Source organism: Sebastes umbrosus, chromosome 20 (assembly GCF_015220745.1).
Source record: "Sebastes umbrosus isolate fSebUmb1 chromosome 20, fSebUmb1.pri, whole genome shotgun sequence".
Classification (NCBI taxonomy): domain Eukaryota; kingdom Metazoa; phylum Chordata; class Actinopteri; order Perciformes; family Sebastidae; genus Sebastes; species Sebastes umbrosus.
The window spans coordinates 7,053,116-7,079,867 of NC_051288.1; the positions used below are offsets into that span (position 1 = coordinate 7,053,116).

The 26,752-nt window shown below is 40.5% G+C and overlaps 1 protein-coding gene across 9 annotated transcripts in view; it reads right to left on the reverse strand.

Moving 5' to 3' along the window:
- Positions 1–3,893: 3,893 nt before the first annotated feature.
- abcc3 (ATP-binding cassette, sub-family C (CFTR/MRP), member 3) overlaps positions 3,894–26,752 on the reverse strand; it is a 62,322-nt gene continuing 39,463 nt past the window's right edge. Inside the window, exons 15-31 of one of the 9 annotated variants that reach the window (XM_037754596.1) lie at positions 26,440–26,506; positions 26,209–26,335; positions 25,519–25,695; positions 23,981–24,148; positions 22,340–22,523; positions 22,122–22,230; positions 20,321–20,477; positions 18,251–18,458; positions 13,994–14,307; positions 10,412–10,611; positions 9,097–9,223; positions 8,262–8,363; positions 7,644–7,790; positions 7,400–7,558; positions 6,362–6,528; positions 6,048–6,242; positions 3,894–4,753 (exon numbers count right to left, since the gene is read on the reverse strand). In XM_037754596.1, coding sequence (XP_037610524.1) covers positions 4,642–4,753; positions 6,048–6,242; positions 6,362–6,528; positions 7,400–7,558; positions 7,644–7,790; positions 8,262–8,363; positions 9,097–9,223; positions 10,412–10,611; positions 13,994–14,307; positions 18,251–18,458; positions 20,321–20,477; positions 22,122–22,230; positions 22,340–22,523; positions 23,981–24,148; positions 25,519–25,695; positions 26,209–26,335; positions 26,440–26,506 — 2,720 coding nt within the window. In that variant the 3' untranslated portion in view covers positions 3,894–4,641. Of the gene's footprint in view, positions 4,754–6,047; positions 6,243–6,361; positions 6,529–7,399; positions 7,559–7,643; positions 7,791–8,261; positions 8,364–9,096; positions 9,224–10,223; positions 10,612–13,993; positions 14,375–16,963; positions 17,275–18,250; positions 18,459–20,320; positions 20,478–22,121; positions 22,231–22,339; positions 22,524–23,980; positions 24,149–25,518; positions 25,696–26,208; positions 26,336–26,439; positions 26,507–26,752 lie in introns of those variants that run through there. The other 8 variants (XM_037754598.1, XR_005204642.1, XR_005204643.1 and 5 more) reach the window with 8 other exon arrangements.

Below are 26,752 nucleotides of genomic sequence, written 5' to 3' on the forward strand. Positions count from 1 at the left end.
CTCTACATTCTACAAAGCATGTCTTTGTACACGGGATTAGTTGTGTCAATGCAACCACTTCGTGTGGATTCATGGAAAATCTCAGGAGGCAAAGATTCCAGAAAAACTGAACTTTTGCAAATGCAGGCAGCAGGACATCCCTTACGAAAAAGTAGTATACTTCAAAGTTATTATTATGAAGTTAAGTTAAATAAAGTTCAAGTATATGTCCCAAGTATACTTTATGTAGTAAGTATACTAATATTAATACTACTTCAATACTTCTTGTGACTAAATTGGCCCACTTTTTAGTTTATAAAAGTATATTTTTAAGTGTACTTTATGTGTAAGAATAGTAATCTTTGACTGCACAACTAGTTTACATCTTAGTTGCATTTTGTAAAGGATGCTATATTATGAAGTGAACTATACTACAAGTGAACTTATAGGTACTGTTAGTTTAATAGTTATATACGTGTAGCCCACATTTCAGTTTATGAAAGTACACTTTAAAGTATACTCTGTCAACTACTAGTTTTACATTTTTTTATACTGCAAGTATACTTGTAATTATTTTTTCTCGCATGCCTCCACGGTGAAAATTCTTGATGAATTGAAGTAAATTCATATCAAAACATACGTTTACGAACCCTCACAAACTTTTATAGGCTACTCTTTCAAAAAGTAAGCATAAGCCAAGTATACTTAGTCCTTTCTGTATACTTGTCAGTATAAGCCAAGTATACTTAGACTTTTCTGTATACTTGTCAGCATAAGCCAAGTATACTTAAGTCTAATTTTGTTAGGTATATCTCGGATTAGTATATAAAAAGTAAACTGACAGTATAATATCTTATTTTAAGTTTAAAAGAAGTATACTAATAGCACATTTGAATAAACGTTTTTTTGGATTACATTGACAAAACGTAATTGCAACATTATAAGAGGTTATCGCCCAACATTTAAAAGTTTTAATTTATGAGTCTGGCTTCATACCTTGGGACTTAAAATAGCAAACTTTGAATACATCCCTTTCCAAATAGGCGAGCAGAGGTGAGATGAGGACAATACAAAAAAAAAAAAAAAAAAAAAGATCAGGTGATGTCTCCGTAGTGGGCGTTTGGCAGAGCATTTAATGAATGAAGGTGTAATTAGAATTAGCACTGTTCATTCCTTTCCTGTGTGAACTCCTTCGATTGGTTTCCTCCATAGTTCAGCTGAGGACAGCGCAGCTATTAGACTGCCAGTGCAATAACAGTGGACCCATGCTGTGTCAAAGTGGTTGTGAGGGAGATTGTTTGTTCTTGATGCAGACATGGTGATTTTTGTGTGTTTGTGTGTGTGTGCATGACAAGCAAATAAATAAGGCCTGTTTATCTCGATCCTTCCGAGCTTCCAGAGCTGCAGGTCTCAATCCTGTAAGAAGGATTATATTTGCTCTATTTCACTGCCAGTGACAAACAACTGCACACATTCTGCATGTATGATTAACTATATCGGATTATTTGAACAGCTATTTTCTGTGTGTCTGTGTCTTGACTGTGATTTATGTTGTGTCAGGCTTTAGCTGTCAGGCTCTGGAATGCACTTCCTGTAGAGATTTGATCATCTAATTAATAAACTCTTGTCAAACCTAGTGAAGATGGATATATCTCTGGGCTACGTTATTTTTTTCACTCAGGCAAACAAATTAAATAATAATAATAATGCCTTTAAAGGTCAAAATCATCCAATGACATGCCCTCAGGCGAGATGTTATTTGAGGATTCGAGCTTCAATAAAAGTAACAGCTTTGAGAAACTTTCCTCAACTATTCCTGTGTAATTTGGAGAATTAATTCTAACACCAGTGAATTTAGATGAGATATACATTATAAGATCAATGTAAGTTACAAGTTTCTGGTCCTTGGTCACCAGCTTCATGAGTCCAGTATCAAACCAAACAGCTCCAGAAACTCATCTTAGCTGACATTAGACTATTAAGCACCTGATAATGAGTTTACTGGACCATGCATGGATGGATTACTGAACGGGCACAGGCCCCCTAGGGCCTTCACCTGCAAAATGTCACTCGAAGAGACACGTACCGACCACGAAGAGATGCAAAATGACAACAGAGATGCAAAACAACCACTAAGAGACACAAAATGACTTCCAAGAGTCACAAAATGACAACAAAGAGACACAAAATGACCCAACAAGACACTAAATGACTTTGAAGAGACACAAAACGACCAAAAAAGACACTAAATGACTTCAAAGAGACACAAAATGACAACTAAGAGACACAAAATGACCAAAAAAGACACAAAATGACTTCGAAGAGACATAAAGCGACCAAATAACACACAAATTGACTTCAAAGAGACACAAAACGACTACATAGAGCGACAAAAAGACCAAAAAAGACACAAAATGACTAAAAAGACAAAATGACTTCAAAGAGACACAAAACGACCAAAAAGAGACACATTTTCAGGTTGTCTGTCTGTACGTATATGTCCGTACCATTGTCGTGAACGCAATATCTCAGGAACAGCTGGAGGGAATTTCTTCAAATTTGGCTAAACGTCTTAACGCCAAGCTAAACTAACTGGCTGCTTGCTATAACGTCATATTGAATTGAATATTAGTATGCTAAATATGAGGCTACAGCTGGCAGCTAGTAAGCTTAGCTTAGCAAAAGAGTGGAAACAAGGGGAGAAAGGTAACCTGGCTCTGTCTAAAGGTAACAGGCATAGTGCGTTAATCAGTAGTTTTAAAGGTGCTGGCAGGCAGATTTTGTTACCGTTGGTCACAGCCAGGCGAGCTATTTCCCTGTTTCTAGTCTTTATGCTAAGCTAAGCTAACCATGCTGCTGGCTGTAGCTTCATATTTAGTGCACAGACATGAGTGATATCGACCTTCTCACTTGTGGTTTCTGCGCCTGCAGCACTAACTGATGGGGCAAGTCAACAGACGGCCAGAGCCAAACCTGCCTGCCATGTCATGTAGCTGTGCCCATAGGCAGGCACATTACTGAGCAAGCTGCCTGCCTGGCAGCCGAACACTCATTCATTCCGAGTTATCCGCATCTGTCAGCTTTGGCATGTTGTAGAGACAAAGAGGGTGTGTGTGTACGGGCCGGCATCAGTAATTGGAAAACATTGAAAAAATGCTAACCGCAGCTTTGCTGTAAAACATCAAGACACAGTGTGTGGGGCAAGAGACTTCTTGTTGCCAGGGGTAAACTTGTCTTCGTAGTCCTACCATGGTGCTGTACTGGTGTGCAGGGCCGGCTCTAGCCCTTTTGGTGCCCTAGGCGAAATTCGGATTTGGAGATTTGGACGGGGGTGAAAAGTATGTTTCTAAATTTATTTATTTGTTCATTTGTTACCTCAATGCAGAAAATGATGAAGGGTGTCCACCGGCATTTATCTTATTTTTATTTATTTTTTTTTTGGCACCCTAGGTGGCCGCCTAAATGGCCCTGCTGGTGTGAGTGGGAATTAGGGATAAAAACCTTCCATTAACATCTTCATTAGCGAGGTACACAAGTTAAGCCTGAGTGATAGAGATGAGACAAGTTCTAAGTGAAGGGACTGGAGACAGAAGTACTTCTAGTGGATCCCTGACTGGCTTTGAGCGCACTCTAGTGGAAGACAGGAATAATTACATTCTCATTTACAGTTACCTAATAAACCAGCAACTGAGTTTATTTCATCCCACTTAAATTAAGACATTTAACCTAAAAGTAAATGGATATTATATGAAAACACATTTTGATAAAAGTCTAACTTTTCTCCAGTTATGCTGTATTATACATTTATTTTCTGTCGCTCACCACTGGTCTTCGGTTATGTTCCTTCTACACTTTAAATATGATCATAAGTACGTTAGATTTAAGTTTAAATATCATAACAAGACAGCACAAAACTTTGTTCTTCCTTTTTTTTTTTAATAAAAGGCATTATCATATTTCATATTTTGGTGGTACAGAATTCAAGTTTTAATAGATTTGGTTCACAAAAGAATCACATATTTAACTGAGCAAACTTCCCTAGATGAAACAATTCTTTAAAAAGTAGCTTAAATAACGGTACAGTACAAAAATAAGTGGGTTTATCACAAAAGTGTGTGTTTTTTTTTTCTTATGAGGAAAGTACAGTGGCACGGAATTTTTCTTTGTAGAAAAAATAAAATAAAAAAAGTTCCTCCTTTTTTTTTGTTGTTGTTTGTTTTGCAGCAAGACAGCCGATTAGAAAATGATACATTCACTGGCTTTCTTCATCCCACTGGCAGAAGGCACTAAAGAGCAGACTTGGATCAGCTAGTATTTGCACATATGGCTTGTTTTTTTTCATATTTAGATGTCAAAGGGACGGTGTTCGCCACCCGGGACAAAACAGTCAGTGCCAGAAACTTAAGACATTCACAGAAGAGGATGTAAATGTCCTGATGTGTGGTTCAGACAAAACACGACAACTGTTTGCAACTGCTAACTTGTCCAAGTCTGCAAAGGAGTTCAGGCTTAATTCAAAACCAGCAGTAAACGCCCTGAAAAACATACCGAGTGCACATAAAAAGGTACTCTTCAGTTCCACTGCCGGGTTTGAAGCGCAGAGTCAGATTGACCTGAGCTCATCCTCAGCTCTGGTTTGTAACACTGGGACAAAAGGCAGTTCTACTGTGTCAGTCCTGCATCTTTAGCCATGCCGTAGAAGACTCCTCTCTTTGATAAGAGGTTTGCAGGAGTGTCGAACTCTGCTATCTGTCCCTTGTCCAACACCAGCACTCTGCAAGAAGAGAGGGGAGAGAAGAAGTCATTCATAAAGCATGGATACTTTTCAGAAACAATGCTAAAAAAAAAACAGCGCATTTATCCTTCAGACAGGGGGAGTTGGTAACATAAATAATTTTCATGACAGGACTGGAAAGAGCCATGACCGTTGCACAATATTTGGCATCTGGTGTGTGAGAGGGAGTGGTGTCACTAGAACAGCAGTGAGTAAAACAGTTATGATTTAAAGGGATAGTTTGTGTTCTTTGAAGTGGGATTGTACCTAAAAAAATCAATATTAGTGTACGCTATATTTAGAATATTTCCACAGCTTTACCTCGCCATGAGACAGGCCTTTCCGACGGGAACTGAAGCCTTTTTATCCATCTATGCTCTCTTCAAAGCCACCAGACTCCATTGAAATAAACAGTAATATTACCTTGCAGAACACGGGAGTTGCTGGTCTACCGCTAAAGAGTATAGAAGCAAAGAGATGAAACCCGGGTGTCTTTTTTAACAACAGCCGCCATTTTGGACTGCTTATTATATTTATAATATTTCATTGTTCAACACATGCCATTTCGGTAGAATATGACAATAGAAGAGAAACAGTTTTACTTTTGTACGGCACAAGTAAAACTTGTGGATGTTTTATTAGCATCCGGTAGTCATTTTCAGTCTGAAATGGCGGAAGCGTAGCTTTGCTGCTGGTCGCTGATGTTGCAATGGAACGAACAGTTGAATTTCACTTGGCAATATACGTTCTTTACAACCGCTGCCTTAAACGGTTAGTTTGTGTTATTGTGCGACTTTGGTGAATCCGAACTCACCCTTTAAAATACCAAAGCCACAATAACACAAACAAACGAACCAATCGAGGCAGCGGTAGACCAGCAACTCCTGTGTTCTGCGAGGTAAAATTACTGTTTTTGTCAGTGTAGTCTGGAGGCTTTGAAGAGAGCATAGATAACGGCTTCAGTTCCCTGTCAAAAAGGGCTGTCTGATGGCGAGGTAAAGCAGTGAAAATATTCTAAATAGTGTACACTTAAACTGATATTGATTCTTTTAGGTGGCTAAAATATGTTTTGCTGCTGCCCCCATCCACAGCAGTATATTGCTTTGCTTCTGCGTGGTAACTTCAGTCTCTTTCTCCAAACTGGGGGCATCCTGACCGTCATCTACTGTAGGTAACACACTGACTATGGATTAAGTATCTCATACAAACCCCACTTCAAACAATCTGAAACTATCCCTTTAACAGTGTTAAAAGTTTTAAGGTGGATTCCTCCTTTAAAGCATATATGTCGAACCTTGTGTAATCCATGATTGTGTTGAGTCTGTGAGCGATGGTAAAGACGGTGCAGCCTTCAAACTGAGTTCGAATGGTGGACTGGATGAGATCATCCGTCTCCAGGTCGATAGCAGCTGTAGCTTCATCCAAGATGAGGATCCTGGACTTCCTCAGGAGAGCTCGAGCCAAACACACCAGCTGCCTCTGGCCCACACTGTAGATACAACAACACGTGAAACACAGTACTACCTTCAGAGAACCTTCAGTTTGTCTACTAACTCCAACGATTCATTCAAACGCTGGTTTACTGCACCTCCCTCCCTCTGAACCTACCTGAGGTTCTCTCCTCCCTCTGAGCACTCCAGCTCCAGTTTTGCCGCCTGGTTGCTGACAAACTTGTGGAGGTGAGAATGTTCCAGAGCTCTCCACAGCTCCTCATCACTGTACTTCTCAAAGGGGTCCAGGTTCATCTTTAGTGTGCCTGAGAACAGCACAGGCTCCTGTGGGAGAGAAAAGACTTATCGGGCTTGGAAGATGACAGACGACCAGATACCATTCCGACGAGAGAAATTCTGCATTTGTTTGGTTTTGGTGGCTTGGTAGTAGTTTTAGTCGCTTTTAGTCACGTGCAGTAGAAACCACTTCACACTATATTATACATATGCTCGTCCGCCTTCACAGCCTCATTGCGTATACTCGCCTGTGGTGTAGTTCGTTAGTTTTTTAATTCTGCCGATTGCATTCACACTTCAAAAATCATAAAAGTGGTGTTCATTTGTGAAGATTATCTTGCTGAACAAAAAGTTTAAGTATCGTAAATGTTTGTTTGCCACGGAGCTTATTTTCTGCAACAATCCAAAACCCAATGGAAAAATCCGATTGGCTTTTTGTCGAGGGAACCCAGGGCGATGCTAACTTCCTGGTTGGCCTACAAAAATACGTCATCCATAGAGCACTCTATTGATAAATCCATGGTGCTGTCCTTGGTGCTGAAGTAGCAGACGGATTTGTAATTGCAAAACTTTCTCTGAGTCCCGCCCTTCGGTCAATTTCATCTTGGATTTATACAATTCTCTAAACAATATAGCTAAAATACAGAAACCAAAAGAGTCAGTCATGGGGCGGTTCACTAGTTGAGGGTGAAAGAAACAAACCGTCCATCACCTTTGTTAAAAATTAACAAATTGCCTACTGATCCCAACTAAGAAACAGTTCCAGCATTTACAGTAACTCCCAGTAACTGCAATTTCAGAAATGCAAGAATTATATTATGGGGAGAACTGTGATAAAGATTAATAGCACTAAATGGTGTACTGGTCTTTAAACTTTGGTATTTGTCAGGCCAAATTTTTTTCTTTTGTGTTGTGTTACCTGTGGAATGATGGTGAGTTTGGACCTCAGGTCGTGCAGGCCTAGCTCCGATATCTTCACCTCGTCGATGGTGATCTCTCCTGATGCGGCTTCCAGCAATCGGAAGAGGCAGAGCGTCATGGAGGACTTGCCGGCCCCTGTACGACCCACGATTCCAACCTGTACAGAAACGCACACAGCTGTGATTAGTGAACCCTGTTGACCCGTTATTGCTTACTGATCGCCTTCCCACAACCTCCCCCACCTTCTCTCCTCCTTTGACGCTCAGTGTGAGGTTCTTTAGGACGAGGTCCAGTCCCTCCCGGTACCGAACGCTGTAGTCGTGGAACTCCACGTTCCCCTCCGTGGGCCATTCAGGTGGGGGCTTCTTGTCCTCCACCTCCCAGGGGGCCTGTGAAACACAAAAGCAGCGTTCCTGACTAGGAAAACCTTCTGAACAACTCATCAGCCTGTTTGGCTTTTAGCAGAGCTGATTTGTTTATCACTCGAAAAGCTCAGAGAGCCACTCAGAGCTGCCAAACATTTATTTCACCTCTGAGACACGCTGGATGCTCCAAACAAAAGCTTTCACTAACAACTATACCAGCCATAGAAGGGGCACTTACTGCGATGACTGCTGAAAAAGTACAACGTGTACAGTACAAATGCTCTGTTTGTCTTATGCAACAGAGGGGCCCTTGTTGGCACCAAGTAATCTCACATTTCTGGATCTAGTTATAGTTTATAGGTCCTGTGTTGTTTGAGAACATGACTTGGCAGCAGGGCAGTTTTTTGGAATGTGGGTAAATTCCTACTTTTTAACTGCAGAACACACACACACACACACACACACACACACACACACACACACACTACCAGTTACCTCCGTCTTGGTCTCAGAGTACTCCTTCACTCTCTCCACTGCTACTATGTTGTTCTCCAGATCTGAAGTCATTCGCACCATCCAATTCAGAGACATGGTCACCTGCAGAAAAACAATACAGACAAGTGCTGTTTAAAGAGAGCTTGTGGAAAGCGTGTGGAAACATTAGCAAGCGGAGCAGAGAGGTCCAAAGAGTTAGCTTAAAGTTATGGATAAATGGTAGAAATCGTTAGCTAACCGTATAAGAGGAGTGGGCTAGCAGAAATAATTTAGTTAGCTGAAAGTGGATAGCCTAAATGGTTAAAAAAGCTGAAAATGGTGGATAAATGGTTGATATAGCTAAAAGTAATGGATAAATGGTAGAAATAGTTGGCTAACCATAAAAGATGAGTAGCTGAAATAGATAGATAAAAGTAGATATATGGTGAAAAAGCTACAAGTGGTGGATACATGGTTGAAATACTTAATTAAAGGTAGATGAATGGCTAACTGGCCTTACTGAGTTGAACTGCAGAATTGGGTGGTAATTATCAGTGAGTTGGGTCATACTCATTTCCCATAGTAATTTGACCCATAAAAATAATGATAAGTGCAGCTTTAACCAAAAAATATTTTAAAACATATACAAAGACAGGTAATATTAACTCAATAGTACCCATTTTATAATACAAGTCAACTGTTAACATAGACACCAAAGCCTATATTGATCTATCTTACGCATCTATGTTATGATTTATAAACAAAACTAACCTCAGCTGCTGATATACATAACGGGTTATGTAAACAGTTAAATGCTGCACATAGATCATATTACAGTCGTTAGTTTGTAGCGTACCTGTAGAGCGTAGGACACTGACAGACCCACATCGCCTGCGTTCAGATGCTCCTTTCCAGTCACAGCAAACAGAGCAGCAAAGAACACTATGCAGTTCCCTATGAACTCAATACGCACTCCGAGCCACCTGTAGGACAAGAATGTTACAGCAGGGGTTACAGTTATAAGTCAGACGTACCGGAGGACTGAGGAACACAGCTTATGGTATAAATATGTACACAAAAATATGCATGCAAAAATATTACCTAATTTAAATATGTGCAAATTACACAGAGCACCGAGAAGCTATTTGCTTGGCAGCGCCGTTAGGGGTGCATCTCAACCTTTGCAGATGATTTGAGATTTACACAGTTTTTACACAGTTTTTCTAAACACTGGACCCCTCGGTGTCTTAAAGGAAAAGTTAGGAAATACACTTATTTGCTTTTACGCAAGCACCTCTAAAGAAGTGATTCTCAAAGTAGGGTCCGGGGACCCCCAGAGGTCCATGGCACTCTGTCAGGGGGTCCGCGAAATAATTTGCTATAAATAATGAAATTGTGCTTTATCATTAAAATGTACATATCTACAGATGGGGACCATATGCACCAATAAAACAAACAGAAAAGCACCAACGTTAGCTTTGGCTCTGATATGATTGTGACACATCACGTCTTTCGTTCCTGCTGCTGCTTAGCTTAGCTTATTAACCAGCTAGCTAACTGGCGAGCATCGAGAAATATTTAAGACAGAAAATATGCCGCCAGTTATATCGAGCGACAGCGACAGGAGACCAAAATCCGTCATGTGTGTTCAGGTGCTGGCGAAGGAAGCCATGAAGCTAGCCAAGCTAAAGCGACATCTGATTACAAAGCACCCAGAAAATCATGGCAAAACAAAGTGGTATTAACATGATTCAAATTGAAATGTGTTTCTGTTTATCACTATCAAACAGGTAAGAAGTATTCAGGTTGAAAAGTTTTAGAATACAAATAGTTTCAATGGCATCTAAGAGTAAAAATGGTAGTAAGCATTATGCTTAATTGGCATTAAATTAAATAAATATTTTTTTTTTCCCCTTTAAGGGGGCCATGGCCCCAAAACGTCTGAGAATCCCTGTTCTAAAGCTCACTATTGAACACATTAAATAAGATAAGCTAAGCTAAGGTATCAATCCCCCCATTTAACTCGCAGCAAGAAAGTGAATGTAAAATGTCAAGCTATTCCTTTAAAGGCCTCATCCTTCACACCCGTGGCTGTGTACAGAAGGATAAAAGAGGAGACAACAACACTGGAACACAGCCGCTGTTCTGCTGAGCTGAAACAGGACACTTACCTGTTGGACACTATACCAGGGTAGTAACTCTTTTGGTTCTCATCCACTTTCATATCACTCATCAGAACAAAAGCAGAGTGTCTGCCATAGGCTCGGATTACACTACAGCCAGTGACGGTCTCAGAGAAATGGGAGTATATGGGAGAGCGGCTGACCGACTCCAGGCGCTTTAGCTGCCGAGATGTGGCAACGTAAAATCTCTACAGGGGTGGGGAGGGGGGTTGGGGGGGAGAGAAACAAACACAACATTACAACTGAACAAGATGTCACAGATGCTCAGATATTCAAAAACAATTATGATGCACACAGACGAGCCCACACACGCATACACACTCGCACACATGCAGAGCAATAAAAGAAGCCTGTGTGGACAAAACACCTGCAGTGCTCTTTTGATATTCCAAGTTACACATTTTTGATAGGATGCCAGAAGGCTACATAACATGCAAATCAGCTCTCCGGCATTAACTTTAGGAATGTCTTACACTTTACACGGCATGTAAACACACCAATCACGTTACCAACATAGTCAGAGGAACAAGGAATATCACTTGTTGGCGTTGCATAATAACTTTGTCTATCTTTGTACAGTAAATAAAAAGTGCGTTATGTTAAACTGCAGGTGTTTTGTTTTTCACACATATTTTTTAAATGATACATTTATAGTCTAATAAAAAAAACAAAAAAACATTTACTTTAAAGATGTTGAAAGCTTAGTTTCCCTTAGTATCTTTATGTGCCATCATACTTGTAAAGTGAGTGATTTTAGCTTTCATTAGCAGAATTTCGACATGCATCATTCAAACAGAAGCTAAGATTATAGACAAATGATGCAGCAAAGACACAGGCCGTGCAGGATGGAAGCCATGGCAAAGCCGTAGGAATAATATGAGCTTGTGTTAGTACAGCTGATTTTAGTCATTCTGAAGTCAAGTTAGTGTAAATGCACACAGACCCTAAACGCCCCGTGAATTTCTGCTCTAAAATGATTTTAATGATTTAAGTGTGTTTAGGATTTTTTTTTTATATTCTAGAAGTCTTCCTGATTCTTAAGGCTGAGACATCCTGACTTTTATCCTCTATTATGGGTCAAGCTCCAAAAGCACTGGATACTTTCAAACTCCGCCATCCGGTTTGTAATACAGGATTTCTGTTAAAAAATAAGTCAAGTCTCAAGCCCAAGCTGAGATAACCCTGATGACATCATGTAGGGTATTTTTTTTCCAAAATTTGGAAAGCTCCCCCCCCCCAGGGCCCCACAGAAAATATTATGCGACTGTTTTCACAGGCCGATTAGTACTTCTTGTGACAAGTAAACTGAACTTAATGTGTCAAATTGATGGACTGCCCCTTTAAGTGTATGTAATAGCAGAAATATGCCAAACTTGTGTGAACTTGAGTGTTTTGATCACTAAGTAGTGTGTTGTCAAATCTAAAATGGCCATTAAAATACTATGCAATACTATTAAAACATATTATGTAACCACTACACCAATTAAGCTCTTAATCTCAACATAATACAAAACGAACACCAAGAAGAACCACAACCTACTGTATTTGTCTTTAGTGAGAATCAAATATTCAAATCACATTAATAAGTCTAAATTATGCAAACCACTAGCAATTATTAACTTATGCAAACCACTAGCAATTATTAACTTATGCAACCCACTAGCAATTATTTTGCAAAAAATTAGTGTTGGGTTAATTGTTACGGAAGCCCTGAGATGCAAGGGAGAAAAAAGAAATTCTGGTGACCCAATTTCTAAGTCTGATCTAAATTGTTTTCTCTCCGGTATTTATGACAACTGTGGAATAGTAAGGAAAAAAAAGTTTTGGCAGGTAAAAAAAAGAGTTTTGGAGGATAAGTTCTTTTTTTTGTTCATCTGTGAATTTTTTTTTTTTTTTGTCAGGATCAAGAATTCATGTTTTCCTCCAGGTGAGTTTTACTTTACATAACTTGCTAAAACACAATGTATGTACCTCGTGTTTAGAGTGCATGGAGAAATTAACCCTCACTTGGAAGAAAACATGAATGCTTTTAGTCCTATTTCAACTTCAACTTTATTGTCCCAGAGGGAAATTTGTGTTGCAGTCTATTTGGAACATGGGGTAATGGTGCACTTCAGTCTCTTGTGGTCAAAATGTGTATTACAACACAAAATGATCCTGATGAAAAAATAAAATTCACCAAGTATTGACTGATTGATTGAGAATGGATCCTGAAAAAAAATTGTTTTTTACCTGACACCATTTTTTTTTACCACCTGTTTTACAGATAAAAAAGAAACTTATAAAGATTATCCTGGCAACACTTCTTTTTCACCTGTTTCTCAGTAATAAACACAGGAGAGAAAAAAATTTAGATCATCAGAATTTGTTTTTCTCACTTGCCTCTCAGGGCTTCCGTACATTTGCCTTATTAATAGTTACAAAACAATAAATCAATACTGCAGTTATGAACACTATGCACACCACCATTAACGACTGCTGTTCTCCATCTACCACAGTTCACCAAGCTCTGACACCATGTCCCTGACAGACAGAGCTGCTCCTGTGGCAGGAATAACTTCAATAAACCTCAGTGGGCGGAAGTTATCATAGCTATCTGGCAAAGAGATCCCTGCTGGTCTTTGCAGATCAGCAGGTATGGTTAGAAAAAGACTGGATTGACGACAAAACAAGCTCACCCAGATACATTTTAACTAGGGCTGTCAAAGTGGTCCCCTGAACTCTGACCTCAAGATATGTGAATGAAAATGGGTTCTATGGGTACCCACGAGTCTCTCATTTACAGACATGCCCACTTTATGATAATCACATGCAGTTTGGAGCAAGTCATAGTCAAGTCAGCACACTGACACACTGACAGCTGTTGTTGCCTGTTGGGCTGCAGTTTGCCATGTTATGATTTGAGCATATTTTTTATGCTAAATGCAGTACCTGTGAGGGTTTATGGACAATATTTGTCATTGTTTTGTGTTGTTAATTGATTTCCAATAATAAATATATACACATATTTGCATAAAGCAATCATATTTACCCACTCCCATGTTGATAAGAGTATTAAATACATGACAAATCTCCCTTTAAGGTACATTTTGAACAGATAAAAAATTAATTTGTGGATAATCTTGATTAACTATTTTAATCGATTGGCAGCCCTAATTTTAACCGATTGTAGGTAGCTTCTTTCAGTTAGTAGAAAGTTGAGTAGCAAAACAGTCAAGCTTAGTTATGAATGGACATTGTGCAGAATAACTAGTGAGATTATTTCTGCCTCCAGAGCAGCTCTGCCTCTGAGAATGAATGTAACATAACTAGAATTTCAAATTGCCCCCCAAAAAGTCTGAATTCATAGTCATAGGTTATTGGTGTAACCAACTGAACTAGAGCTACCACAGTCTTAAACTTACACTGAGCCAGCTATGACTACTGGACTAGCAGAGACCCAACTACGCTGCACCTACAGCACTAGAACAGCAGTGACCTCCTCAACCACATGCACAACAGTCTACCAGCACACACACTCTCAGACATGCATGTTGTATTAATGAGTTAGCAGACTTGTTTCCTATTTACCTGAACCCACCAATAGAACACCATTAACGGGGCTATGACTATGAGGAACATTGGGGTGAGAGCAGAGCATATGAGCAGCACATTCAGTGTGTACCAGAAAGTGCGCATCCATATGTCAATATTCTCTGGGATGTAGGAGTCTATAGCATCCACGTCTTTGCTGAAGCGGTTTAGTAACCGCCCAGTGGGGGTGCTCTCGAAGAAGGCCTGCGGAGCTCGCAGGACCCCCTGGAGCATGTTGCGGTGCGTGAGCTTGGCTGCCCGCAGCATACTGTAGGCCCGGCACAGCAGGCAGTTAACCAACAACAGCACACCTGCGAGAGGGGGGAGGGGAGGGGGAAGGGAGGGGGAGGGGGGTCAAGTGTGACAACACAACAAAACCTGCGTTAAATGGGTTAGGACCCGTTCCTAATGCCTGCTGGAAATGTGCGCTCCAGACAAACAGAAAACATAAGATGCATCACTTCTTGTGTGCCAGCTCAGTTCCCTAAAAGTAGAGGGGAAGGCGGAAGGGGTGTGGGTGGGGGTGGGGGGATCAGTCAAGCGGTACAACACAACTTTGGTGTCAGAAAATAAACTTCTATCTCATTCTACCACCATACGCCTAATCACTTGTGACCCACAGGGACTTTAATATCTCCAGAAGTGTGAATTTGTCATCTGCCTCTTGTGGGTGTCACACATTTGCACCTTGTGACTTGTGCTTGACAATAGCTACACTGCTTTTAAAGTTGATGAGAGAAGTGTTGATTGGGAGTGACTGATACAGGCTACTGCTTTACCATCATATAATGTATTTGTCCTAATTAGGGCTACACCTAATCCAATGTTTTTCTCTCCTGATACTGATTCCAATACATCAACTCAGTGCATCTGTCGATTCCGAGTACCAACCCAATACAAGGGCTCTTAAAATCTGGATATGTATATGAAATATGGAAGGTAACATGGAGCCAAGGATTACCATGGCAGTAAAAACTGAGTCTACAGCTTGCCATAACTGAATGAATGTAGCTGCAGAAACAACAATTCTTATAATGACATTGAAGAAATTAGGGATGTCACAAAAACCGACACTTTGGTACCAAGTCGATGCCAAAATTCTGAAAACGTGACGGCACTCGTTCTTCTACAGTACTGCAGGTACCGTAGAACGGCGTCCTGGGGACGAGAGAAAATGACCTGCATAATGCGAACAACAAATCCATGTTGAAATTGGCAGGAGAGCTAGTTAACGTTAGCTGTTAGCAGCCGTTGAGCAGCACAGTCAGAGATTGCATTGAGTTACATTATGATGCATTCAGGCTCTACCCAGTAAAAATTAGACCATGTGATGATGTTATTGGGCAAAGGTACGTTATAAAGTTACCATGATGTGTTCAAATGTAATCTTGTAAAATGTAGTTTTTGGTGAGAGCCGTGGGGCGGATCATCAGGGATTAATAATAAATTCGCAAAAGCCGGGCAAACGGTAATGAAGGAGCGTATGTTGAAGTACATGGAGTTAATTGTTTTGTTTTTTACCGTGGTATCGAAACGGGTATCGAGAATCGTAAAATTTCACTGGAATTGGTATTGACTACTAAATTCCTGGTCTTGAGACATCCCTAGAATAAATTGTAATTAAAGGTCTTATTGATAATGTTTTTATTTAGAAAAATATTTAAAAAAATAATACATCTACAGAGCCTTTAGAAAGGTGCCTAATAAAATATGGCTTTAATTGAAAAAAAATATTATGATTGTGAATTAATCATTTAAAAAAATTTGGCAGGTTCAAAATGAATGTTTTATTTGTCTCTATGGAAGATATCTGACGTTTGGTTCCCACTTCTAACAAGACTTGTGAGCCAATAGTAAAACGATTTTGGTATCACGTGGTATCTCTGGGTCGTCAGTTAGTGTGGAAAAGACAGATAAATGGCTGAGATTGACGGTAAGTACCTGGCAGCCACTTGTTGTGAAGTGAATGCAATGGAACGGGGAGGGAGAATGCAAAATCTAGTGGCTGAATGTTATCAATGTTATCAGTAGCACCTTCAATATGGATTGGTCACATCATGGCTGATTGAATCAGTACATCCCAAGTCCTAATCCAACCTCTTGTACAACTGCACCTCAGATACATCAGAGCTGTGCTTCTGATCAGGAAATTGACAGCAAACGTAAAATCAGCTAAAAGCTAAATCCAAACTGTGTTTGGCACAGTGGTTTTAAACATCTCTTGAAGTGCTAGTATTTCACCTAAATGTAGTAGAAAATCTGCTCTTTTTCAATTAATCATTTATGTACGGTCACTTATGTAGACACCAAGCATGTGTACTACTTTCATCTCTCATTGAAACTAAGAAAAATATGAATTCTCAGATTTTTAAAGATCCACAGATACTCCGTTACGTACACAAACTACGTTTTATCTAACCAGCCAACTATTCTTTTACTATTTCAACTGATAACTCAGTTCAGACGTGCTCCATTTTTCCGTGACAGCGAAAAAAAAACTTCACTCTACACATTACACACCCTAAATCTCTAAAACAAATCCAGACACACTTGTTTGCCTACAATAAAGACCCATCATAAATGAAGTTAATCCAGTTGTATTAACACTGGTCCACCACTAGAGGGAGGTTAAACATCACTAAAGACTGAGTAATAGTGCTTTTGGTTCCTAAAATAAATGCCCCTCTCAGATCAGGTTTGATATTAAAGTCAACCTCAGTATATTGTTTGCATATTGGGGCCAGGCTGCTCAACCTGACAGTGTGCGTGTGTGTGCGTGTCTTTTGGAGTGTGTGGAAGCGGGGCTCATCACGAACAACATCACAGGCTAAGGAGAAACAAAGGCTGAAACTGTTAATAGAGCTGCTGCTCCAACATGCATGCGGCATGGCATCCCAGGAAGACGACAAGGAAAAAATAGGAAGAGAGAGAGAGAGAGAGAGAGAGGATCATCTGGCGCACGAGTACCTGGACAAAGACGTATGCTAAAGTCAGTGGCACTATGAGAACGGCAAAGATGGGTGTGCTGGCAACGATAACTATCATGGTGGAGAGAGAAACGAAGAAGGTCGCCAGGAACATGAGCACGGTGGACGGCAGGACCTCGTCGATGACGTAGATGTCCTTGGAGAAGCGGTTGATGAGGCGTCCTATAGGCGTAGTGTCAAAGAAAGACTGAGGCGTGTGAAGTTTGTTGGTGAGCAGGTTAGAGTGCAGCTTCCTGGCTGCGCCGATGTTCCCCATGGCTAGTGTGAAGGAAGAGATCATGACCAGGAGACCTGGGGGTGGGGTTCAATCAGAGGAGTAGGAATGGAGTAAAAAAGATATCGGAGAGGAAGGTTTTATTGTGGAATTGCTAGAAGACACAGTCGGCGTCTGTCCGTTAACAGCTCACTGTAAAAAAAACAGTGAAATCCACAGTCTGTTGCATGTCCTCTCGCCCAAAGCATCGCTGATTGTAGAAAAACCTTTCAACTGGCTGCAAAGTAAATACACTCAGTTTATCTACAACGACGTCTGCATCAAGAAGCTGTGTGGGAGGAAGCGGCATGGCACCGTGGAGTTAATGTAGCTGTTCAAAAGTAATGTTAGCACCATGATGTGGCAGCACATGAAACCTGAAAACACAGTTTGCACCTCTTCGCAAAACGCAGTTTCTATAAAAATGTTTATATACAACAATAAATGCATGAATGGGGTTTGACTTTTAAAAAGGACCTATTATTCTTACTTTCAGGTTCATACTTGTATTTGGGGTTTCTACTAGAACATGTTTACATGCTTCAATGTTCAAAAATAGCTTTTATTTTTCTCATACTGTCTGTGCAAATAAATTTGTAAAGAAATGTTTAAGGAAAAGAATACATAAATAACTAAGTTTGGGGAAATAAATAAGAGGTGAAAGGCAAATCGTGCATAAATAAATAAATAAGTAAATAAATTTAAAAATAAATATAAAATAAATGCAAAAATAAACAAATTAAAAATTAAAACAGAAATATCCACTTAGGTCACATCTAATCAATTAATTAATGGTTACATTTATTTTTAATATTATTTTTGCTACATTTAATATTAATTTATCGAGTCATTCATTTATTTATTTTTGATTTTGGCAGGTTCCTTCCTCCATATGTTACATGCACAAAAAACAATATAACACACTATAGGAAAAGGAAAAAGCACAAAAGCAAAATAGGTCCTCTTTAAAATAACCTCCATTCAGTGCTTATTATGACACTCTGTGTTTCTTACCTTGTGCAATGCCCAGCGCCGCGTACACCCCCACCCTCATGTTAACATTCTCCTTAGTCTGATTTCTCATGGCGTCGTTGGTCCATTGGCTGAGCCAGATGTTTGCCCCGATGGCCGCTGCGCTCTGGCAGCCGTACAGGACGCAGATGAGCACCGACAGCGGAATTCCCACCGCCTTGGCGTACTCCAGGTACACCTTTGATTTCACCTGGTTAGGAGAGAACAGAGTTCAGTCGAGGTCGGCTCAGACGGCCTCAATGAAGAAAGGTATTGGTCAATGGACTTGCATTTATACAGCGCCTTTCTAGTCTTCCGACCTCTCAGAGTGCTTTACACTACATGTCAACATTCACCCATTCACACACACATTCATACACTGATGGCAGAGGCTGCCATACAAGCAGCCAACACAGCACAGCCTTCGGGCTTAAGGATACTTCGACATGTGGACTGGAGGAGCCAGGGATCGAACACCGACCTTCCGGTTGGTTGACTACCCGCTCTACCTCTGAGCCACATACATAGTATTATAATTATGAGTTATTATTAAATATGTCACCATCAAGTTTTTTTGCTACCAAACCCATCAATTAATATTGAGTATCTGCCAATACCACATCCAGATCTGATACTTCTATTTTCCTAGATAATATAGCTGCACAGTGCACATTAACATGCATATTAAAGTTATTAAAAATCAATCCAATGTTGTATATGCTTGACAATTGAATAGCTCTGCATTAAATTGATAAAAATATTTTTTTTTACAAAATGACATTAATAAATGACTCTTATTGGCTTTTTGCTCGCGGTGCTTTTTGTTGCACTTGCATCGGTGTGGTGAGAGTGGTTGTCGTTGGCTCTCTACCGCCGTCTGTCTGTCTGTGCTGTGAAACACCATGCATCATAGATGACCGCAAAATGCAAAAGAGACTCTTACACTGCGCTGAAACGAGTGCACATAAATGAGGTAAATAACATGGATAAACAGTCTCATACTACGTTTTGCTGTCGTTTATAGTGTGTGGTGTTTCGCCGCGGGTCGGGGCTCACCTCGGCTCATGCACACATGGAGCTCAGCGGGGTGGAGGACAAACAGACTGCCCTGCTGTGCATGAGAGCTACGTGAGTAAAAACATCTGTGTCACAGCTGACGTAAAACAAAGCATCGGTTTGGACTCAATATAGCAGATACAGATAAGTTAATAAATGCCTTGATCACCTGATACTGATCTTTAAGATCGGATCATGACATCCCTAGTTATCATGTATAGAATTTTATGGTCTAATTTCTACAAAATCAAAATTTGTAATAATAGTAGTGGGATAGTTATGGAGGTGGAGGGGCTTTGCGGACATAATGACAAAGAAGTACACATTGGGTGCAAACTATACTTTGTAAATGAGCAAATTTGAAGATGTGAAAAAAAAATATTTTGATGACATCAGTGTTTCCGCCGGGGATATTATCAGAAACGATGCACTAAGGTAAATGTGATTTGATCTGTCTGCATCATGATGCGTCTATGGTCTGAAATGTTTAGATGGAAAAAACGTTATGGAAGTAAGTATTGGGAATATTTCTATGGGTCCAGGTTTTATTTCATCTATCTTAGCTGAAATAATGAATAAAAAGTATGAATATTTACTTATAAGAGCTTATTCCTGACAAGCCACCACAGCTTAGCGTTTCATCTTTTTTACTCTGTTAGTATTAGAGTCCATCTCTGTGTCAAACTAAACTTGCCCTTAAAATAGAAAACTAGAGGCCTCAGAATGAAAACTAGAATTATCGCCTCGTGGTTGTATGCCTTTGCCAACCAGTCAAGTTGCAGTTTACATCCATGTCTGTCCAAAATGTCATCATTTCATCATTTGATCCTGTTAGACATTTGTGTGATATATGTCATAATTATTATATGAATTCTTGAGTTATGATCCAAAACGTATTTTATGAGGTCACAGTGATCTTTTGTCCACCAACATCTGATCGGATGGATAACCCTAAACCTTAATGTCTCCACGCCGGCGACAAAAAAGGCATGATGTCTATCTGTAGCTAAGACTGACCTTGCCGGTTTCCGCGGTCTCTGCCTGGATGAGTTTCTGCATCTCATGTGGTTTCTTCTTCTCCTGCTGATCCGGGTGTTTCCTCTGGCTGCAGGTGTGTCTCCTCACCGAGCGGGATCTGGTGTTGTCTCCTTCTGCTGAAATGATGCTGATCTGCCTGTTAAGGGAGACAAGATTACGTCCATGTATGACACTTAATTGGAAGATGCTATATATATAAAAAGTATGAAGCCAGAAGAGAATTCAAGAATATGTCTCCTGTATGTGTGTTGTATGCAGGGCCGTAGCAGGGGGAGGGGTTGCGAGGCCCTGCTCAATGACATTCATGAGCAGGAATCACTGTACCACGCACATGGCTATCCTAGTTCTACTGCATGGAGGCCCAGTTCTACAAAATTGCAAAAGCATGCATTGCACCCTCAGTTAAATATTTATAATAACTGCCAAGCCAAAGTGGTAGGCGCAAGGACTGTGTGGGCGTCTCCATGCGCACCTTCTATTTTGGTTCCTGTATGTGCAGCAGCGCAACGTGCAAAAGGCCTGGGTGAAGGTGAATTTAGATCAGCAGTTGTGGTGATTATTAAATACTCTCTCAGCCAGTAACATCACTGTCTCAGCTGTGCCAATCACAGTTAAACGTGATAACGACAGCTCAACAAACAGAAGGTAGTGTGTAGAAGGGAACCCGCAAGTTGTGGAAACTTTCGCGAGATGGTTAAGGTTAGGCATTGATCTCGAATAGTTAAGGTTAGACATTGATCTCGAATAGGTACGGTTAGGATAGGTCGTCGGGCAGCGAGTCTCGCGAGAGTTTTCGCAGATCTCAGATCAGATTTCGCAATTTGCAGGTTACCTCCTAGACACGACCCAAACGGAAAGCTATACCTCATGTCTGGATGGTTCAGAGAGTCACGACATGAACACACATCACCAAAACACAAAGACAGATGGAGTATGATTTTCCATCAGGTAGTTACTATAATAACAATACATATAACCGTTTATATGATTCGGACTGACGCTATTTTATCTCACACACGGTCACATAGTTTAGTCATTAATGTTCACAACTGCAATGCTGTTTGTTTCAAAGATAAAACATGAGACACTACTTTTGCTAAAAAGAAAAAGAAGAAAAGAGGCTATGATGTACCCTGATAACCGGACCTGTCCTTCATAAAAAAGCAGAATATCGAGCTATAACCGAGCAGTCTGATGTGTATAGAGGTCTGTATGGTTATACAGCCTGGTGTCGTTTTCAGGCGAGGCGATTTAATTGAGGTAAACACAGTGAACAGTCGTGCGGGACGGACGTTTGTAACGGTACTCGGTAACAGCACTTTGTAACAGCCGTGTGTAACGACACTGCGTAATGGCACTGCGTAACGGCACTGCGCGCTGCCGTGGCACTTCTCAGAGGTTACGGCTTTATCAGTTCTTCTGCCTTCAGATGCTGCAGGAATTTCCTGTACTGAAGGAGAAGCTTTTCATACAGTAAACAGCACAGGAATTTAATTTTAGAGGCATGTTGGGGCAAGAACAGTCAGTCATAAAAAAAAGTTATTTATTACAAATAACAAATAAAAAGCAGGATTGCAGGGCAGGCGCAAGGCCCTGTGCGGTCGCACACTTCACACAGCCCATGCAACAGTTCTGGTTGTATGACCAGATAATAATATCCCGTCAGTCACAGTTTACTGACCAAATTATCATTAATCATTAATGATTCAAGGGAAAATGGCAGGATGTATGAAAACAATATCTAGCCTCGTAAGTAGTTAGAAAGAAATAGGTCCTCTACCTTATGAAATTCCTCTTGGCTTCATTGACCACCGGCTCATTGTCCACCATGTCTGCGTGGTTGCTAAGGGCATCGTCAGGGAACAGTTCCTCATCTTCTATTAACTCCTCTGTGAAAGCATTGTGAGCAGTATGTTATACGGCTTATTTTCAAAGAGGCTCAACCATAGAATATATGAGACATGAGGTAATATAAGGGTAAAGGAAGTGGTGCTCTACCAGTGGCCTCTTCCTCCTCTACAATGTCCTCCAGGGCGTAGTTCCTGAGAAACTCAGCGAAGGCTCCGTTCTGTTTGAGCAGCTCCTGGTAGGAGCCCATCTCTGACACCCTGCCCTCCACCATCACCATTATGTTATCCACCTGAGGCAGGAAGCTGATGCCATGTGTCACTAGGACACGGGTCTGGAGTCAAAACAACAAAAGAAACCTTGTTAACAAACATCACAGACATACTGTAGGTACGCCTTCTATTACATATTCAGTAATATAATATTTGCACTTTCTCAGCAAAATCCAGTCAGACAGGAACTCAACCAGCTCTTGTCAGAAACTGGTGTCATAAATATGAAAAAAAACAACAAGCAATAAACTGATGCAGTTTCCTTTCTGATAAAAAGATAAGACACGACTTCCTCTATTGAAACAAGACTGAGAGTCAACAGACACACTAGCAGGTCTGTGAGGCTGTGGTTAGGCATAGTGGTGCTTTGAGCTGTGGCATACAGTATATTTGCTAACCATATAATATATTGTAGTTCATTTACCTCCGCAGTGTTGTTTACAGGGGCTTTTTATATCACAAACTGATACATTTCTTCAGCGCTTGAAGTGGGCCGGTTTTCACCGATACTTCTACATTTGACTCCTTGGCGTACCTTGACCTTTTCTTGCGCGCCGGCACTTCTCACAAGCTGCCGGTACTTTTTTGTGCCCTCTCCATATCAAGTTCTCTGTGAAACTCATAATGGTGATTCATATTGGCGCAGCGCCAGTGTATTTGCGCCGTGCCTCATAAGCCGTATGAGCATAACAACTATGTGGGGAGCATCGACAAGCCGACGCACGGCACAGGGGTGAGGACCAGGGTGCTGTAATTTATCAATATAATGTTCACGCCCTTTTTGTAAAATAATTAGCGAACTGTTCGTCATAACTTTTTTTTATTTGTAAACAAATATAATTATTGAAACATAATATAAAAAAAAGTCAGAATCTGCTCTTTTAGGGCAAACATTTCCAGAAGAAATTAAATGTTCAGACGAAGGCTGTGATATGTGTAAATAATAAAATAATAATTTAAATGGAATTATAATAGTCCAAAATGATGTAAAATTGCAAAGTTTCAAGTCAAAAATCTTCAAATTTTCTTACGGAGGACCCCCAAACCCCATATCTCCTAGTATCTTTTATTCACTGTAGAAATTCAGAATGTGTCTCTTTATCCTGCAGCATATGTAGGAGCATCCTGACTTGGACACTGCTCCTAAAACCTGAATGATACCCTACTATAACAAATAACACAGGAAAGCACTTTGACCATTAACACTATGGATAAATATACAAACACACCACCATAACCCTATAATGTTCCAGTGTGAATATTATTGGAGTATTATAGGCCTATTATAGAATATGCATAGCCCAAGTATAATAATATAATAATAAAATCACAACTTATTATGACTGACACAGTATAACATGCTTAAAGAAATAATGAATAAATAGGAATAACTTGCAAGAGATTGTTAATACCGGCCGATACACACGCCAACATGTGAATAAGAAGTGTACTGGAATTTTTTTCCACTTCCAAGCACTGCATTTCTTAGTAAATAAAAACCTGGATTCAGACTCCTCACCTTGCCCTTAAGCGCCCCCTCTGGACCGATGAGGTTGTCAAAGATGTGTTTGGCCACATGGGCGTCCACGGCCGACAGCGGATCGTCCAGGAGGTAGACGTCAGTGTCGCTGTACAGAGCTCGGGCCAGACTCACCCTCTGCCTCTGACCACCAGAGAGGTTGATGCCCTGCGGGATCGAGACACGTCAGCAGAATTACTTATATCACAGTGGCACAGTTTGTTTTCAGTAATATATCGGCAACTTCAGTGTCTACTAGACTGCTTTAATGTTCAAAAAACACATTAGCTTTCTCGTACTGTCTGTCTGAATATACCTGTATTCGCCCTCTGTCTGAAACGCTCCGTTTTAGCGCCTGTCTCTTTAAGCCCACCTTCTGAAAAAAGTCCAGTCTGCTCTGATTGGCTTGCGAGAAAAATATGGTGAGCCTTTGCAAAGGTAGTTCTCAAGCTGTGGGCGGTATATTCTAATGCAGTGGTTCCCAACCTGGGGTCTGGCACCCCCTTAGGGGGACGCCGAAGATCACTGCTCTGAGATTGTTGAAATAAGATTTGCTCATGTATAACTAAAATCATAAGTGGCAGATAAAGATCAGGCTACACTAACATTATTAGTATCATACTATTTGTAAAATTCCAGTGGCGGCTGTGTAGGATTGTTTCCAACTCCCGTGATCCAAACATTTCCAATAACTCCAGAGCGTTGTGAAGTCCAAAAGTCAAAACTTATTGAAAAAAGATAGATGTTTCTGTTCATTTAAAAAATTCACAACATTTTTTAACTGACGAAATATTCTGCTTCTATTCATATTTGTTGCCGTTTAGCCTTCCAAAAGCAACATTTTCCCTGCGCTAAAAAAACGATTTGCTCTCCCGCTTACCGCACACAATTGGAGGCCTGCACCTGTATTAACAGGGCGGTTTAGCAGCAGTCTAACAAATATCACATTACATTTATTCAACCACAATAACACAAAATCCATTTTGGCTCTAACAGTATTATAGTAAACAAAAAAAGCATCATATCTGCATTCGCGTGGTGAATCCGTCTCATTTAATACACTGAATCACCTTATTCAAATTGAGGATTTTGTTCGGGGATTTGTAATTTTTTTAAGGGTGATGATGTCAGAAAATATGGAGGGGAGCTTAGATACAAGTAGGGGGGTTTCAAGAAAATAAGTTGGGAACCGCTGTTCTAATGAGCCTGCATGTGACATAGGAAGGGGAGCCATATCTGAATGGCTTGTTGAATCACAAGTTTTCTGATCTAGACAGCCCATAGAAAACTGACTGGGTTGTCTTATTTCACAGTTTGTGGGTTGGTCGGCACTCCAGATACCCAAATGTATGTGCACAAGCACTGAAAACCTGACTTCTTGATGACATGTTCACTTTAAATATCTGAAGCCTGATGTTTGATGACAGACATCAAGACAGGAAAGGAAACCAGAACCAAAGCTGATGTCTGGAAACAGAAACAAAAAGTGGTTGCGCAGTAAAAAGAACGGAAAATGAAAGTGTTTTTCTCTTTTGTACCTTCTCGCCTATCTCGGTCATATCTCCTCCGGGCAGCACTTCCAGGTCAGGAGTTAAGGCACATGCTTCCAGAACGCAGCGGTACTGCTGCTCATTGTAGGGTTTCCCAAACAGGATGTTGTCCCGCAGGGTGGCATTCTGTATCCAGGCCTGCTGGGGTACGTATGCCACTGATCCCTGAGGAGAGGAGAGGCCGACAAAGTGGCGATTACCAACCCTGAACGTGGGTTTTGACCTCAGAATATATATACATCGATATCCCACCAAATCACAATCTTATCCCAAACCTGTTAGCCCTATAATACTATTTTCATTTTCACTGATTTTGGTATTTTGCCTTGAACTTTTTTGTTTTGTCGAGGTCATTTGAATTTACTTGTGAAGCACTCTGCACTTCACTGACCCTTCTACACCACTTCTGTGGTAACTTGTGCATAGAGCGCTATATAAATAAAGTCCAACTGACTGACTTATTCCTCTCTTCTTTTCCTGGTACTCTCACATGACTAGCATGTATATAATAAAAGTTAAGTCCGGTGATAATTCTCTGTGGGTTCATCACTACGAGCGATCCCTTTTACATTACATTAGATATTAATGCAGCTTTAAATGACGGTTAGGGAAAATAAAGAAGATACATTAACCTGTTAATTGCTTGTTTGTTATACCAAATATGAAATTAAGTCCTACCCGAATAGAAACCTCTCCCTCCAGTTTCTCTACTTCACCGAGCAGCGCAGAGAGTAGGGAGGACTTCCCGCAGCCAACGTGGCCCACCACTGCCAGCAGGGAGCCCTGGGGCACCATCAAGTTAATACTGTAAACACACAGTCAACATTCAAATGTCTTAGCCTCCGGTACGACAACACGACAAACGCATAGCAAGTGCAAACATACAGAACGCAGCTTTTCATGACATACTTGTGCAGAACAGGAGGATCTTCTTTAGCCCAGGTGAATTTCCCGTTGACAGCTGTCACTGAATAATCTGTTGAGAAAAGAAGAAAAGTCGTGAATTTTTTTTTTTTGCATTTTTGTAAATGGTGACAGCGAGGATGTAGCCTGGCAGGACAAAAGACTGGCAGGCATTTCTTAAGTGTTAGTCATCCAAAAGCTCTTCAGGCTCTGAGTCACTGAATGAAAGTGGGAAGCGGTGACTTTGCCTTAAAGCCTTACATTTAAAGAGCCTATTCAGTTTACACAATGGAATAATGACATATAATGACAAGGCACA